General features: G+C 47.4%; 1 protein-coding gene across 1 annotated transcript; it reads left to right on the top strand.

The window, feature by feature from the left end:
- Positions 1-3,255: 3,255 nt before the first annotated feature.
- LOC144475767 (uncharacterized) lies at positions 3,256-9,181 on the top strand. Its single transcript, XM_078192014.1, has 2 exons — positions 3,256-4,398; positions 7,540-9,181. The coding sequence occupies exons 1-2, from the start codon at positions 3,705-3,707 to the stop codon at positions 7,893-7,895; spliced, it is 1,050 nt and encodes a 349-aa protein (XP_078048140.1). The 5' UTR covers positions 3,256-3,704; the 3' UTR covers positions 7,896-9,181.
- Positions 9,182-13,872: the final 4,691 nt, after the last annotated feature.

Genomic DNA, 13,872 nt, shown 5'->3' with positions numbered 1-13,872 from the left:
GTTGCCGATTGCCACGCCGAACTGGTCGCATTTCCATCGTTATCGCTCCTCTTCCGTTCGCTATAATTACCGACCCCTGTTTCACGCTGCTGCCAAACGAAATTGCTCGGCTCTCTGTTGGAAACTTTACAAAAACGCCGCGAATATTTACATAATTGTTGCATCGGTGAGAGAGGAATGCTTGTTTTACACGCATACTATTGTTCAGAATCCAAAAATTCTGTTCGAATGTTACATTTGATACAGACACGAGTTTGTTCCAATTAACGCGATGTAATTTATTCAGCTGTTCTAGTTAAAATTTTATCATACTCATGCACGTGAATAAAATTATAATTTTTATCGAATTCAAATATTTTCCTACAGTTTTCGATTCGTCCAGTTGAATGCAGGTTGATTTTCAACGCAAACTAACTAACTTTCACGCGAAGTAAATACTTTTATATGCTGCTTAATTTTCTACCATAATTCCGTTTAACCACAAGTTCTTTGAGTCATGTAATGCGGGTTTATGATCAGTGGACGATGCTCGAAAACGTTTAAACGAATTCCGCGATCCATCGCGCGCTGCAACTTCGCCGGTTTCTTCGAATGGCGGTACGAAATTTCAGAAGAATTTCTCCGAGATGTTGCGCTTCGAGAGGATAAGCTAGAAAAACAGCAGTCGCGGAACCAGCGATTAACGCCAACTAATGCAGTCTCGCGTGCTAGCCACCTGCGAGATGAACTCGGCGGACCGGGATTTAATTCGCCGCGTTTTTAACAACCCACCGTTATAAATCTCGCGTGTTTTTAATGAACAAGCCGGCCCCGGTCTCGTGTCGCCATCGAATAACGCTTCCGCGGGACAAGAGAGCACTAGCGCCGCGCGATTAGACGCTCGCGGAGCTAATGGCTGTAATTTTCTCCTCACCGGTTAATGGCGGAGTGTGTCGTCACCGCGGCTAACGACGCTCGTTACTGAATCGTCGACGTGCATACGCGATAAAAATCAGCGAGAACAATGGAGGAATCCACCCCCCACCCCCCCTCGGGGCGCATATTATTTTGCAGTTACGCTCCAAATTGCCCGGCTCGATAATTAGCTTAACCCCGCGTTTAAAACGTCACTGAGAATCTTCGTGGTCATTTTTAAAAGTTTTATAAATTAACCCGCGAGCCAAGATAGTAATTATCAACGTGCGATCCGTGAGACTGTTTCATTTCTTAAGCAATTAGCTGTTTTCAACGAGTTCACGCGTAAAAATTTTGCTGTATAAATTGCAATTTCAATTATGTTTTGTATCTTTCGAGGCCGCAACAAAGTGGAACGAACAAATAAAAGGATGGCAATAATTACTACGAATAAACGTATCATCGCTCACTTGTCAAACGGTTAGCAGCAGCTAAGTGGCCAAGTGGCGTCGCTGCGAGAAAGACGAGTGCCTCGGATCACTTGTTAAAAAAAGTCCCGGAAAGTTTCACTGATTTTTTTGCGCACGTTAGGGGTTGATTAAAGAGAAATGGTTCATGTTTAAAGTCGCTGGCAAAGCGGATTGCCTCGTTAATCTGGCAGACCGCTGCAACATGGTTTGGCGTGTTAATTACGGTCTACCGACTTGGGAATTTATGAATCTTATCAGCGATGGTAGATAGCCTAACAAAGTGTAAAAGCGTTCGATGTTTCTGCCAAGCGGCCGCTTCATTTCCATTCATTTGTATGTGCGGATACGAAAACCGCTCTTGCGCGATAAATACGTGTCGTCTCGGATCGCATTTCGTATGACGTTGCTGGACACCGATAATTACAAAGGCATTTGTTGCGATCGAACTTTGACTAACGCGCCGTTGTTGCATCGTGCAGTGCTAAGAAAATCATCGACGAATTTATCGACACAACCCAGCCAAAGTTATATCGAGTCAAGTTAAAAGAAGCAGGTAAAATTAAAAGAATGGTCGGTTATACTCAATGCAATTAAAATCTAACGACCGTTACCCGTTACAGTCAAAGTGAAAACATTAAAAATCACAGAAAAATTATTGAGTTAAAGGAGACGGGTTTCGACCGCCAGCGTTTTCAGTTCCCAACATTAAACGTCGATGGACGATCGCGGAGTGGGTCGCGCGGACACGCAGCCCCGAAGCGGGCAGTTAACGAGCGGAGAACGGACGCGGAGCGGAGCAGCATCTGCCGCAGGATAATACATTTGTTGGAGCAAAGTCGAGGCTGCACGCCTCGAGAATAAAAAGGGAAGATGAAAGAGCTAGATCTGCTCCGGCGAATTTTTGTATAAAGCAATTTCGACGCCGGTATGATAAAATCCACGTCAGCGAGGGAATGCTTGTCGACTCGAAGAAATGAATTAGCTGCCTGCCGGCCGGGTCGCCGGAGTGGGGACGAACAAAAGTATGGAGTAGTGGGCATCGAATGGGAGGGGAGGCGATGTGGGCGTGGCCGGTCGGGGAGGGGCGAGAATGTGGGCGAGATCTCGACGCGGCGCCGTGGTGGGAGCTGGAAACGGGGCGGGGAGAAGCCAGCCGGGCTGCCACCGCCGACGTTCCCAGTGGCGCGGATACGGTTTCTTCGTGCGAAATTGCCGAGGAAACGTAATCCGCGAGCTTCCTTACTTTACACGATATCGAATTTGTCCAGTTTCGTCCGTTGGCAGAGCTTCGAAACAGTCGCCCGTCGAAGTTATGAAATTGCGTGGGAGCGATTCGAACGACAATCAGATCTCGAGAGTCCCGAGGGATTGGGCGACGGTGTTGCCGAGTTATCCTGTTCCAAGAAGCAATATTGCACCCGGGACGATGAGGCTTCTTGCCGGGGGCGATAGAGGGGACAGGACAAAAATCTTGTCACTGCCGGAACGAGACTGGGAGGTTGCAGCGGCATCGATCGCGGTAGAACTCGAGCCGGCCCCCTACTATCCGTGCCACTGTTGGTGGGGATAAGAGGCCGAGGTGGGGGCAGGGTAGAGCCTCACGGCGGGAGGCGGAGCCAGCGGCTGAAGAGTTAATAGAGATACAATCGAGGGTGTCTAGTGCACTGCACTCCAGGCCGGGGCGTAGGAGGAGTGAAGGGGCGCGGAGCGCGGGGTACGGGGGGAGCGGTGCGGCGGGGCAGGCGGTAAGTAGGGACCACAGGTCCCCTAGTTTAGACATCACTGAGCGACGGATGGACAGCCAGTCAGACCCGTCACAGCACTCGCTCGAGTCCTCGGAAACCTCGAGAAAAGCCAATACCAAGGAGACCTCTTCTCCGGGCTCGGCGGAGACGCAGCGTCCAACCGTTAATCTCGCTCCGGGCTACAGGGACATCGGACGCGGGCGACGCGTTTTGCAGTTAGACGAGCCTGCCACGTGTGCACTTGGGTAGCAGACATGTTACGTAACCAGCGCGGCAACACTCAGGAAAACTCGGTGACGATCTGTGTCGGCTAACAGTGATCGGAGAGCGAGACAGCGAGCGAGCGAGAGAGAGAGAGAGAGAAGGAGAGAGAAGGAAAGAGAGAGGGAAGACTTTGTGACACGTGCGCGCCAGAAACTTTGTAGAGTAGCTAGTGAGTTAGTGTTCCAGTGGCTGATATCCTGACTGACAGGCGTATCGTGTGAATCCTGTGCTCCTTCGTAATCATGGCGGAAGAGGGCTAGGGGCGTTCTTCGAACGATACAATCGAAAGTAGATCAACGAGTGGACAGAGAGACACTTCTCGATACAAAAAATGAGCGTAGCTCTCGTGACCATGGATTCCGCGTACGGTCTGCGACTGGGCCTCGGTAGCCACCACCATCATCACCATCATCATCCTCATCGGGTGCGGTCCCCCGAGAACCACGTGGTGCAACATCAAGAGCAGCCACAGGACCGCAAGGAGGACATGGAAACACCGCTCAGGTTCAGCGTGGTGAACATCCTGCGGCCTGACTTTGGCCGCGAGGCTATTCTCAGCACGAAGACGAGCAAACAGTCAACGCTGACGACCGGACATCCGACCACCATCCCGGTCCCGATCCCACGACACAGTCCCCTTCCTCTACCGCGAGACCTCAGCCTGTCCTCGAGCAGGCTCTCACCGTCGAGATCCCAAGCGAGCAGTTTTTCAATACACCGTGACAGGGATTTGTTTTCTTCGCACTGCGGACTCGCTTCGCCAGTCCAGAGAAACACCGGTCTCAGCAGGAGCGGCAGTCTAGAGAGCCTCGCAAGTAGCAGGAGTTCCGTCACCGGAAGCTCTGTCACCGGGGCACCGTCACTAGGATCCACGTCCTCCACTATCAGCGGAGACTCTATCAACGGAGACAGCACCTCTGCCAGCACCGCTAACAGTTCCAGCAGTCAGCCAGCCTCGCTCAACGGTCAGAGTCCGTGGCCGGCGTGGGTCTACTGCACCAGATACTCGGACAGGCCGTCTTCCGGTGAGTTTATATTTCCCATTCTTGGTTATAAATTAATTAACAAGATACCGCCGATTCTTGCGACTAGTGTGGGCACCGTGGATTTGTTTATCTCCTCGGCTAGTACAAATTACGTTTCCCTAGACAGATACGATAGAAGCAGCAGAGATAATTCTGATAATGTAATCGCAGAAACCGGAAACAATAATCATACGTAGTGGATTATCGAAGGGTCGCGTTTCCGCCGATAGACAGATACGTCTCAGTTAATCCCGCTATCAAGGAAGTGACCCGGGGGAGGGGGGAGGGGTCGACCATAGTTGCGGTTCCCGTTCGAGCGTTTCTCCGTATCCGTTTAATCAATTAACTTTGGCGACCGTTACATCTGGAAACCAGTTTCTATGGAAATCAGCCGCGGTTTCCCGGTAGCGCGGACTTCTAGCGGCGAACAGCGGGAGACGGTATCGAAAAATCGGCCGCGCGCGGCATAAAGCTCGCCTAATTACACCTGGCCGCGCGCCACCTCCGCGCGATTAGATTCCATAAAGAAATACCAGTTTCCCGTGCCGTCGTTCCAGTTCCGATTTAGTGTCACCCGGCGCTGCACCGCGTGCCCCGTGATCTTAACTGTTACGGGCTGCATAGCTTATGTATAATTGCCGGCCTGAGAACGCCGGGCTTTCCCTGCCCCGTCCGCGGGGCGGGGTGAACGTACGACTCGATACCACCTGCACCCGTTCGCAGAACCTAATTGCTCACAACCTATATCCGCCGATCTACCCTCCGCTATCGGTCTGTCCTAGATACTGCTCCGCGTGTCTTCGCTCCTGCGCCCGGGGTGGTCCTAGAGCCGACGAACGCCGTGCTAATTACCGCCGATCGCGATCTGTGTCTTCCTTAATTAAGGGCCCGATGCGCCGTGATCGATCGCCGGGGCTCGATCGGCCCTCCGAAAGAAATTTCGTGGCTCTCGCCAACTTTGATTGATCGCGCGTCCCGATCTATACCTACCTTCTCCATCTCTTATGTTTATTAGCTTCCGTACGCTGCCCATATTTCTTCTGGTTATTTCTGTATTTTGTTTCTTTATCGAGTTCTCCGGATACTGTCGATTTCTATTGTTTACTAAAAGGATAAAATTTATTTTTAAACTGAAATTGTTCCGCGGTGTTTGGACTCATATTATTTGGAACGAATGTTGCATATTCCTGTTACAATTTCGTTGAACTTGAATCTTGAATCTCACTTGAAAACACGCAATTTAGCGTTCACTTTTAATTTCGTTTGGAACTGTTATTTGAGTTCGCGTTTACCATCCATCTCGCAAAACCAGTTTCCCTTCGATATTTTATTTATTTCTACTCCTTATTCTAACAAGGAAAGAAGGATCATTTCTAGATGTAACTGAGAATTAATTCAGTCTTCGCGTTTACACAGTATTTAATTTCAAAAAATCCCCTTATACAATACTAACGAATAGGAAAGTATAATAAATGCATTGCGTTTGTAGAAACTGTAGCCGCTCGAGAAAAAGAACAAATTGCAACAACAACGCACTTGCAAATTTCAGTCCGCGTTCTGAAAGTCCGAGCAGTTACTAAAACAGCGGAAAAGTGTTCGGCGACTTCCTGGCAGCGAGAAAGTGATTTCCCTCGGCAGAAAAATTGGTCGCTAATATTCTGTACGAGGTCGTGTTTTCTTTCCCTCGTCGATCGACCGCGGTTAGGAGCAGCTTCGAAAGGAAGTGCCATTAGAATTTTCAGTAGCGGTAGCGATTTGTCCCGCGGAACAAGCGGTTAAGAAAGTGAACGAGCCTCGGCCCGGCCGCTGATAGCGGCCGCGTGTTTCGATGTTATGCCACTTATAAATATTCATCGCGGCGAACATGGGCTGGCCGGGGCCAGCGGTCACGACTGCGGAGAGACCATTTTTCCGTCTCCCGGTGCTCGGGCACCCAATTTGGTAATACACCGTAATAATCTAGGCCTGGCCGATAGCCGCGACAGATAAAAGCGGCCGGACTCTCTCTTTAGTCTAGAGCGCGGAAAAATAAAATCGGCGGCCGCGCAGATAGCCTTACCGTGGATTCGATGGAACCTCTCGTTCGGTTAATTACCATTTACATACTCGTCCCGCGGAAGATTGGCACAGTTCGGACAATAAATACGGCGCTTCTGTCATTCAGTCTGAACACGGTTCAACACTTTCAGGTTCCTCGAAACGATCGCGTCAAAAGTCGACGAGCAATCCATCACGCGTTTTCGCTTTCTACTTTACGGCGAGAAAGTATGTCTCGCTTATCGGCTTTAATAGAAAGATATATATGCTTCTGTGAACAATATACGAGTATACTTTTTCTAGTGCCTCAAGCAGTTAGTTGTTTTTTTACGAGCGTAGTCGTCATGAAGAAATTGCACTGTTTTGTGCCGTGACGAGTGCGAATAAGTAGTTATGTTTTGCTGTTCTACGGTGTTTGATATATTTCGAATAAATAAAGAAAAATAAATAATTAATAATTATTATGAAAGAACTTTACAGAATGGGACAAAGTATCTTGTTAGTGATTGCTACGACATATTTTAGATGCAAACATTTCTAGTCGATTAAAAGAGAAAATGATTGTAACTAGATCGTTAGAGAGATACAGAAAAATGCTGTAAGTTGAATTATACATGAATTATAAATAAAAAGAAAAGGAAGCAATATTTTAGAGTGCGACGGGGTAGTTTAGAAAGCTACAATCAATGACTTCTCCCGAATTTGGCCACTGTAACACCATTCAATGAACATTCTAATGCTTTATATACTTGATTACGGATACCTCGACGATTAATCTACAATAATTCAATTACCAAAATATTGAGTATTACTACAATTGCCAGTTAATAATTCTTCCATTTGATCGAAGCTCATCTCATTTACGTCGATCGCGGCGTAACAATAGCTCGCGTGTAAGCGGTCGCGATTAAAAAGATCGTCGAGTTAGCAGCGCGAACGGTCGCGGAATTCGAGCAGCTCTCGCGCCGGCTCGGCCATTGTATGATAATAATTCGCGTTTGAACGTATCTGGCGCGCGGATCGCCTGTTAACTAGAGATTAGAAGCGTCAGCCGGTGATTTGCCGCGGGAGTATAATCGAGCGTCTCGATCTATCTGTTTCCAGGGCCCAGAACGAGGAGGGTGAAGCGGTCGCCGAACACCACCAAGCCCGGCTCACCGGAAGAGAAGAGACCGAGGACGGCGTTCAGCGCGGAGCAATTGGCGAGGCTGAAGCGCGAGTTCGCCGAGAATCGATACCTCACCGAGCGGAGGAGGCAGCAGCTGTCGAGGGACCTGGGCCTGAACGAGGCCCAAATCAAGATCTGGTTCCAGAACAAGAGGGCGAAAATCAAGAAGGCCAGCGGCCAGAAGAACCCGCTGGCGCTACAGCTGATGGCCCAAGGACTGTACAATCACTCCACCGTGCCAGTCGACGAGGACGGCGAGGAGATCGTGACCGGTGGCAATCATTCCCAGTAGCCGCGGGAAACCGGACCGTGCCGCGTGAAATTTCAATCGATCTTCCCACTTTTATGGAAGCACCGCCGAATGCAAATATGGCGTCGCCCGCGCCGACGTTAGCCCTTCGACGTTCTTGGGTTAGCAAAGAAATTTATTAACACGAGGAGCGCTTGATAACGACACCGCTTAATAAAGACGAACGATGTTGATCAAGAACACGAAATGATAGGTGTTCCGAAGAGATTCTGCATCGATCGATCGAGCACGACGACTATAATTAAACTCTGGATTCTCCTGCAATTTCCATATTTTATGGAACATGTTTTAGAAACGGAACGGAAGAAATTCTTCTTCGGTTAACAAAATAAATCCTTGCGTCGAACATGCAAGAAAAATTACGTTGATCGAAATTAAATTAAATTAAATAGAGAAGAATTGAAAATTTTGCAAAAGATCGACGACTTAGACAAATTCAGTTAGCATCGAATTGTATCAATTGTTTCTCGACGAGTGCGATGTGTCAAGACTGCTGAAAACGGAACGGCATTTTTCTATGAACGAAAGTGTATTATGGGGTCAAGCACGGTGGACTAGTAGATTTCCAAAGTGTGTCGATTTTATGGGACAGCTCGAATCGATCAGGTTTCCAGCCGGCATTTATCGTCGAACGATTTCGTGACGGTTTTATGGGACAGCTGGGTGGTACCTTGTAGAAGTTTATGGATAATCGCGACGTTGATTCGACGAACAGCGTGTACTCGTTTCCCGAGCGATTCTTGGCTGAGACTGAGACTTTGTATTTCACGAGTATACATTACATATCGGGGTAGATACGGTTCTAGTACACGGGCCTCGATTATACCGATCATTATCGATTAGCCGCTTAAATTATTTATTTCCACTGTACATAGCTGTAAATAGTACTGGTCGTGATATGTGTATATGTACGATACGAGATAATGTTAATTGCCGCGAGAAGACTCTATGTGTATATTATATTATATTATATATCATATTATATTATATTAAATCATATTATATTATTATTATTATTACTGTTATTATTATTCCGTATGTATCGGTGCGCATGGCCGCGTAAATACAAAAACGATCTCAACATTGTATATTCCTAATTATTATTGTACAACCGTATGGGCAGATCTATGTACGTGTATATATATTCATGCATAAATATACCATAAATATAGATGTACGTGTATACGTTACTCTATTTTTCTCTCTCTCTCACTCTCTTTTTCTCTTCTTCTCTCACACGCGTGTAGACTCGGAAGGTATGCGCATATATGTATATCCCAGTGTCTCACAATAAGTGGTCGATATAATCTATGTAACCCGCTTACATGTTGCCACCGATTAAATCGAATGAAAAATACAACGACCGATCGTTCCTTCTCTGTTATTTACCTGTCCTCCTCGAATTCCTCGCGGTGCCCTCTTCGAAGCGCGCGCCTATTTACATCGGGGGGGAACACCGGCACGCGAAATTGTCCGCCAGATTAAATCTCTAGATTGCTACAGAAATAGACGAAACCCGGTTGCCTGCTCCCATTCGAACAAAAGTAAAAACTACGCTCGGACAATCTCCGCGCGGCGTCGAACGAATACGCGATCCAGTTCGCAGTGATTTAATAGCTTTATCGGCGAAGGAAATTCCACGAGTGACGAGACACGTAATTCGCAAATAATTGGCTGGCTGGGCAAATAATTGGGTCGCTGAATTATTGGGGCCGGGTGGCTGCGTAAATAGAAACCCTGTTGCAACGTATCGGAAAAGAAAAACATCGGTCACGATTCGCAAATTATACAACCGGGTGAACTTGACTATAGCCTCCTTCGTCTTTAATACGAAGATCCGCCGACGACGAAGTAAAGCTGTAATATTGGAAAATAATTGGCTGCTGAGCGGCATCGGACATGCGATGATTTTTCCGAGAAAGCTATAAATGAAGTAGGCATAAAACCTGTGCAGATGCGATGCATAAATAATCTGGAGCACGATACGGGACGATTGGGGTCGAACAAAAATTCCCGGCGACGTTGAATTTTTATGGAACTGTAAACTTTCCCGTAACTCGCGCAAAGTTCGTAGTTAAGTAATTGGAATGAACTGCGAACCACTTCGAGGATCGCTGGATAAAATTCCGAGACACCCGGGTCAAAGTTTTTCGAATCCGTATTCGCTGTCTACTAAATACATTGAATTACGGCTCGGCCGGGGAGAGATCGTTTAAACGAACGAGGATCAAAATTCCTCGTTTCTCGAACGAGATCGCGATCGAACGTTCTCCCGATGTTTAAAAACGGAAAAGAAAACCGCGAAATACTGCTGACGCGTATTAAACACCGGTACGTATCCGATTGTTGAATGGCCCGGAAACATTCGCGGACCGTATCGAATCGTAAATTCGGCCGCGAAATAAATTCAAGCACCGTCGGCGCGGCGGTGCGTTTCGAATTTTTGCCGGCGGAATGAAAAAAAGAAGGGGCGGGAGGGGTTCGGGGACGTTTACGGCCGATAGGTTTCCGAGGCGAAAGCGGCGGCACCGAGCGTAATTAGTAGAATTTACGTGGCCGAAAAATATGCGAGGGCACGAGGGGTCGAGCGAGCGGCTGCCGGCCGGCCGCGCCGCGCCGCGCCGCGGCCCATTCGCCGGTGACACGCCGTGACGCGCTAATTGATCCCGAATTAACGAGCCACCCGGTATGTCGAGCGCGACCGACAAATGGAACGTGGCGAGGATGACAGTGCGCGACTAGATCAAACGCCGCGCGAATGGTTACCGGTTGCTGATCGTGAACGGATAAGCGATATGCGAGCACCTGTCGCGGACGCTGTGCCGCTCGCGAGAACAGATTTACGTGTCCTTTTCCCGAGTTTGCTTCCGGAACGGCTCCTCGCCATTCACTGAAATGGCCGAACGTTCGAATAACTCCGCGGGCTGCGTATCTTCTGACCGCGGCGAATAGGTTTATGCAGAGTAATGTTGGAATACTCAGTCTTCTGCTTCATCTCTCCATGTTCTATAGAAATAGCTGCATAAACGACACTGGGACAATAGTTCGTTCGGTTTTAATTTACACTTTGAAATCGATTACATTTTATGTCACATTTTCGGGATGCAGATTTTATAATAAAAGAAATTATTATTACTCTTTATTTATTTATTTATTTATTGAACAAGTAAAATACCCTTAATATATACAGCGATTCAATATGAAAATACATAAAGTCAATTATAAAGTCTATTCATGATTGACCAGAGGAGATTGTCCTAAAAGAGTTAGAAAATTGAAGGGGTTGTTTATAGGATCGTTGAGTGATAAATTCAATCTAGGAATAATTGTGTACATCTTGACACGATGAGTGAGATGCACATAAATTGAAATTCAAATTAATTATTATAAATTAGTTTCCGTAGATTTTTCATCGATCTTTCAATCTACGTAATCTATTATCCGAAAATAGAGTATTAATTGATAGAAGATCTAGAGAAGCTTGATTAATTGGAGGCTAATTGTCTACCGGTCAGCTCGTAGAACGGCGATTTAATATAAATGGGAGCAAAATGGGAATGTTAATTATCCGCCGGTCAGTTTGCGCAGAGTTTGTTTCGGCGCGTAGAACGAACAAACGAATTCATCCAATAAGAACGGGCCGGTCGGCCGGCCGAATCAACACGGAACCTCCATTTGCCGAAATTTACGCGTCCAATAGTCGATGCCGATTAAACAGGACGCCGGGAACGGTATTAATTGTCGTTGCGCCGAACGCGGAGGCCGCAACGAGGTTCAGCTAACCAGAGAGGACTGCGACGACACTCTCTTCCGGCGTTCGAAAACAACGGGCGAACGGTGGCCCGAACCGGGGATAAATTACAGAGTCGTTGTCCTTGGCCATTGTATTTAACCGTGACGATCCCTAATTGGTAATTCTATCGCCGGCCCGTAGCATTGTCCGACGTAATTGCGCGCAACGGTATTTTCGCAAAGCGACGCGACGCTCCGAATCGATTTTGCCGACTTCGGCTCTTCACGCGGACCGAGCGAAAAAAAAAAGGACAGCCTAGCTCGGTCTGCAAACGATTCTACGGGCACTTTTCTTTTTTTTTTTGTTTGTCAACGACGATTCCCCGCGTCGAAACCCGATCGTAATTTCCCAATCAACGGTAATTGCTCGCCGGCGGACTTTGCAATTTTAATTTCGACGCGATTTCCAACGCACGCGGGTGAGAAATCGAGCGCGCGGAAATTGCTCGCAGAATTTTATTTGGCTACGAACGAGAATTGAACACATTTTACTGCGGAGCTTTATGTAATTAAAAATCGCTCACGTTGATTGTAAGAAACAGATGTTTAGTGAAAGATAAATCGGCGCATTTCTTTTAGTATTTTTTAGCAAGGCGAAAATGATGGAATGACATTATAAAAACCATTTAATGTAAACAAATTTTTTAGCGTCAATATAATTATAAAAATTTTATAGCGTCGATGCTTACGTATACTTGTGTATTCACGAGGGTGAACTAGGTGTTCCATCCCCTGGATATTAAATATTCATGGAGTGCCAAGCGCGAGAACGTCAGCCGCCCAAAACCAGAGACAAACTGTCAAGCCATTACGGTTGACCGTTACGATCATTTAGCCTGTAGCCACCCTAATTGGTAATTCCGTCAACGTCGACTGTTAATCGACCGTGTCAAAGAAAAAAAAAACAACAACCCCGGCGTCGAATTTTCTCCGAGAAAAGCCGCTCCGAAACCGCCGTAAAACCGTTCTAATTTTAATATTCCCGGTAAATCTTTCCCGCCCCTGTTGGCCCCCCGCGTATTTCACCGCTGACGAACGGCGTCCATAGGACCTCGCCATTATTAATTATCATTAATTTAAACGCGGAGAACGCCGTCCGAGGGTTTTCGGGGGTGGTTGTTTGAAACGGGAGTGGTAGTGGGAGGGGGACGAGTGCGGAGGGTGGAAGGGTGGAGGAGGTGGGGGGAGTCGTCGGCGTTTCTCTTCCAGCCGTTGGAAACAAACGTGCGCGCGGATGGTGGCCCGAACCGGGGATAAATTACAGAGTCGTTGTCCTGGCCATTGTATTTAACTGCGGCGATGCGTAATTGCTGGAACGCCGTTGCATACACGGGCCAGGGAGGGCCAAGAGTGGCCCGGGCCCGGCCAGGGTGGAGAAAACGAGTTAGAACCGTCCTGGAGGCCACCGTGCTAAAGAGGTGGGGAGGGCCAGAGGGTTGCGAAAGGAGGAGGCGAGAGAGGGATGGTGGTAGGGAGAGCAGCCGCTGTGGTCGAGAACCATAGTCATCGGAATGGCCATTAGGGGTCTCGACGTTTCCGCCAGTGGCTCACTAAATTTCACCTTCTTGCCCTGTTCGGGACCACCTTGCGATCCTCCACAATTAATGGGACACTTCTGCCGGCTGTTTATTACAATATCAGCCACCGCGGAGTGGCTCGCCTCGCGACCACTTCCGGCTACGAGAAACTGCACCGAGTTCCCTGCAGTGCACCCTGGAATCCTTGCGACCGTCCTACCGACTGTTTTCGCCGGCTTAGCGGCGTTCCGGCTAGACTTTGCGTCATAGCAAACTGATTTACACCCTAAAGTGGCGCGGGCTATTTCTGGCTATTGTTGCTTTCTGAAATCTTTGTACCGTTTTCTTTCATTGTTACAGTACAAAGGAGAGACTTGTAGGGAATTTATTTTTGCGATTTATATTATAGCTGTGAGGTTATTCATTAATTTGTTTATTAGTCAAATGAGTTAATTTAAGTTGTATATTAGAAGCTCACTAGCTATTTAAACCATCAATGAAAGATACGTCCGAAATACAAACCTGTATTTTTATATATTGACATGAATTAGAAAATATAACCTTATTATCATGGAAATACATTAATAAAAAGTGACGAGGTATTTTTTCTTATTGTATGCCGTAATGCAATAAAATATTTTGGACACCAG

The sequence above is a fragment of the Augochlora pura genome, chromosome 10 (genome assembly GCF_028453695.1).
Source record: "Augochlora pura isolate Apur16 chromosome 10, APUR_v2.2.1, whole genome shotgun sequence".
NCBI lineage: Eukaryota > Metazoa > Arthropoda > Insecta > Hymenoptera > Halictidae > Augochlora > Augochlora pura.
The sequence above is the reverse complement of the archived record's forward strand: the minus strand, read 5'-3'. Positions and strand labels throughout refer to the sequence as shown.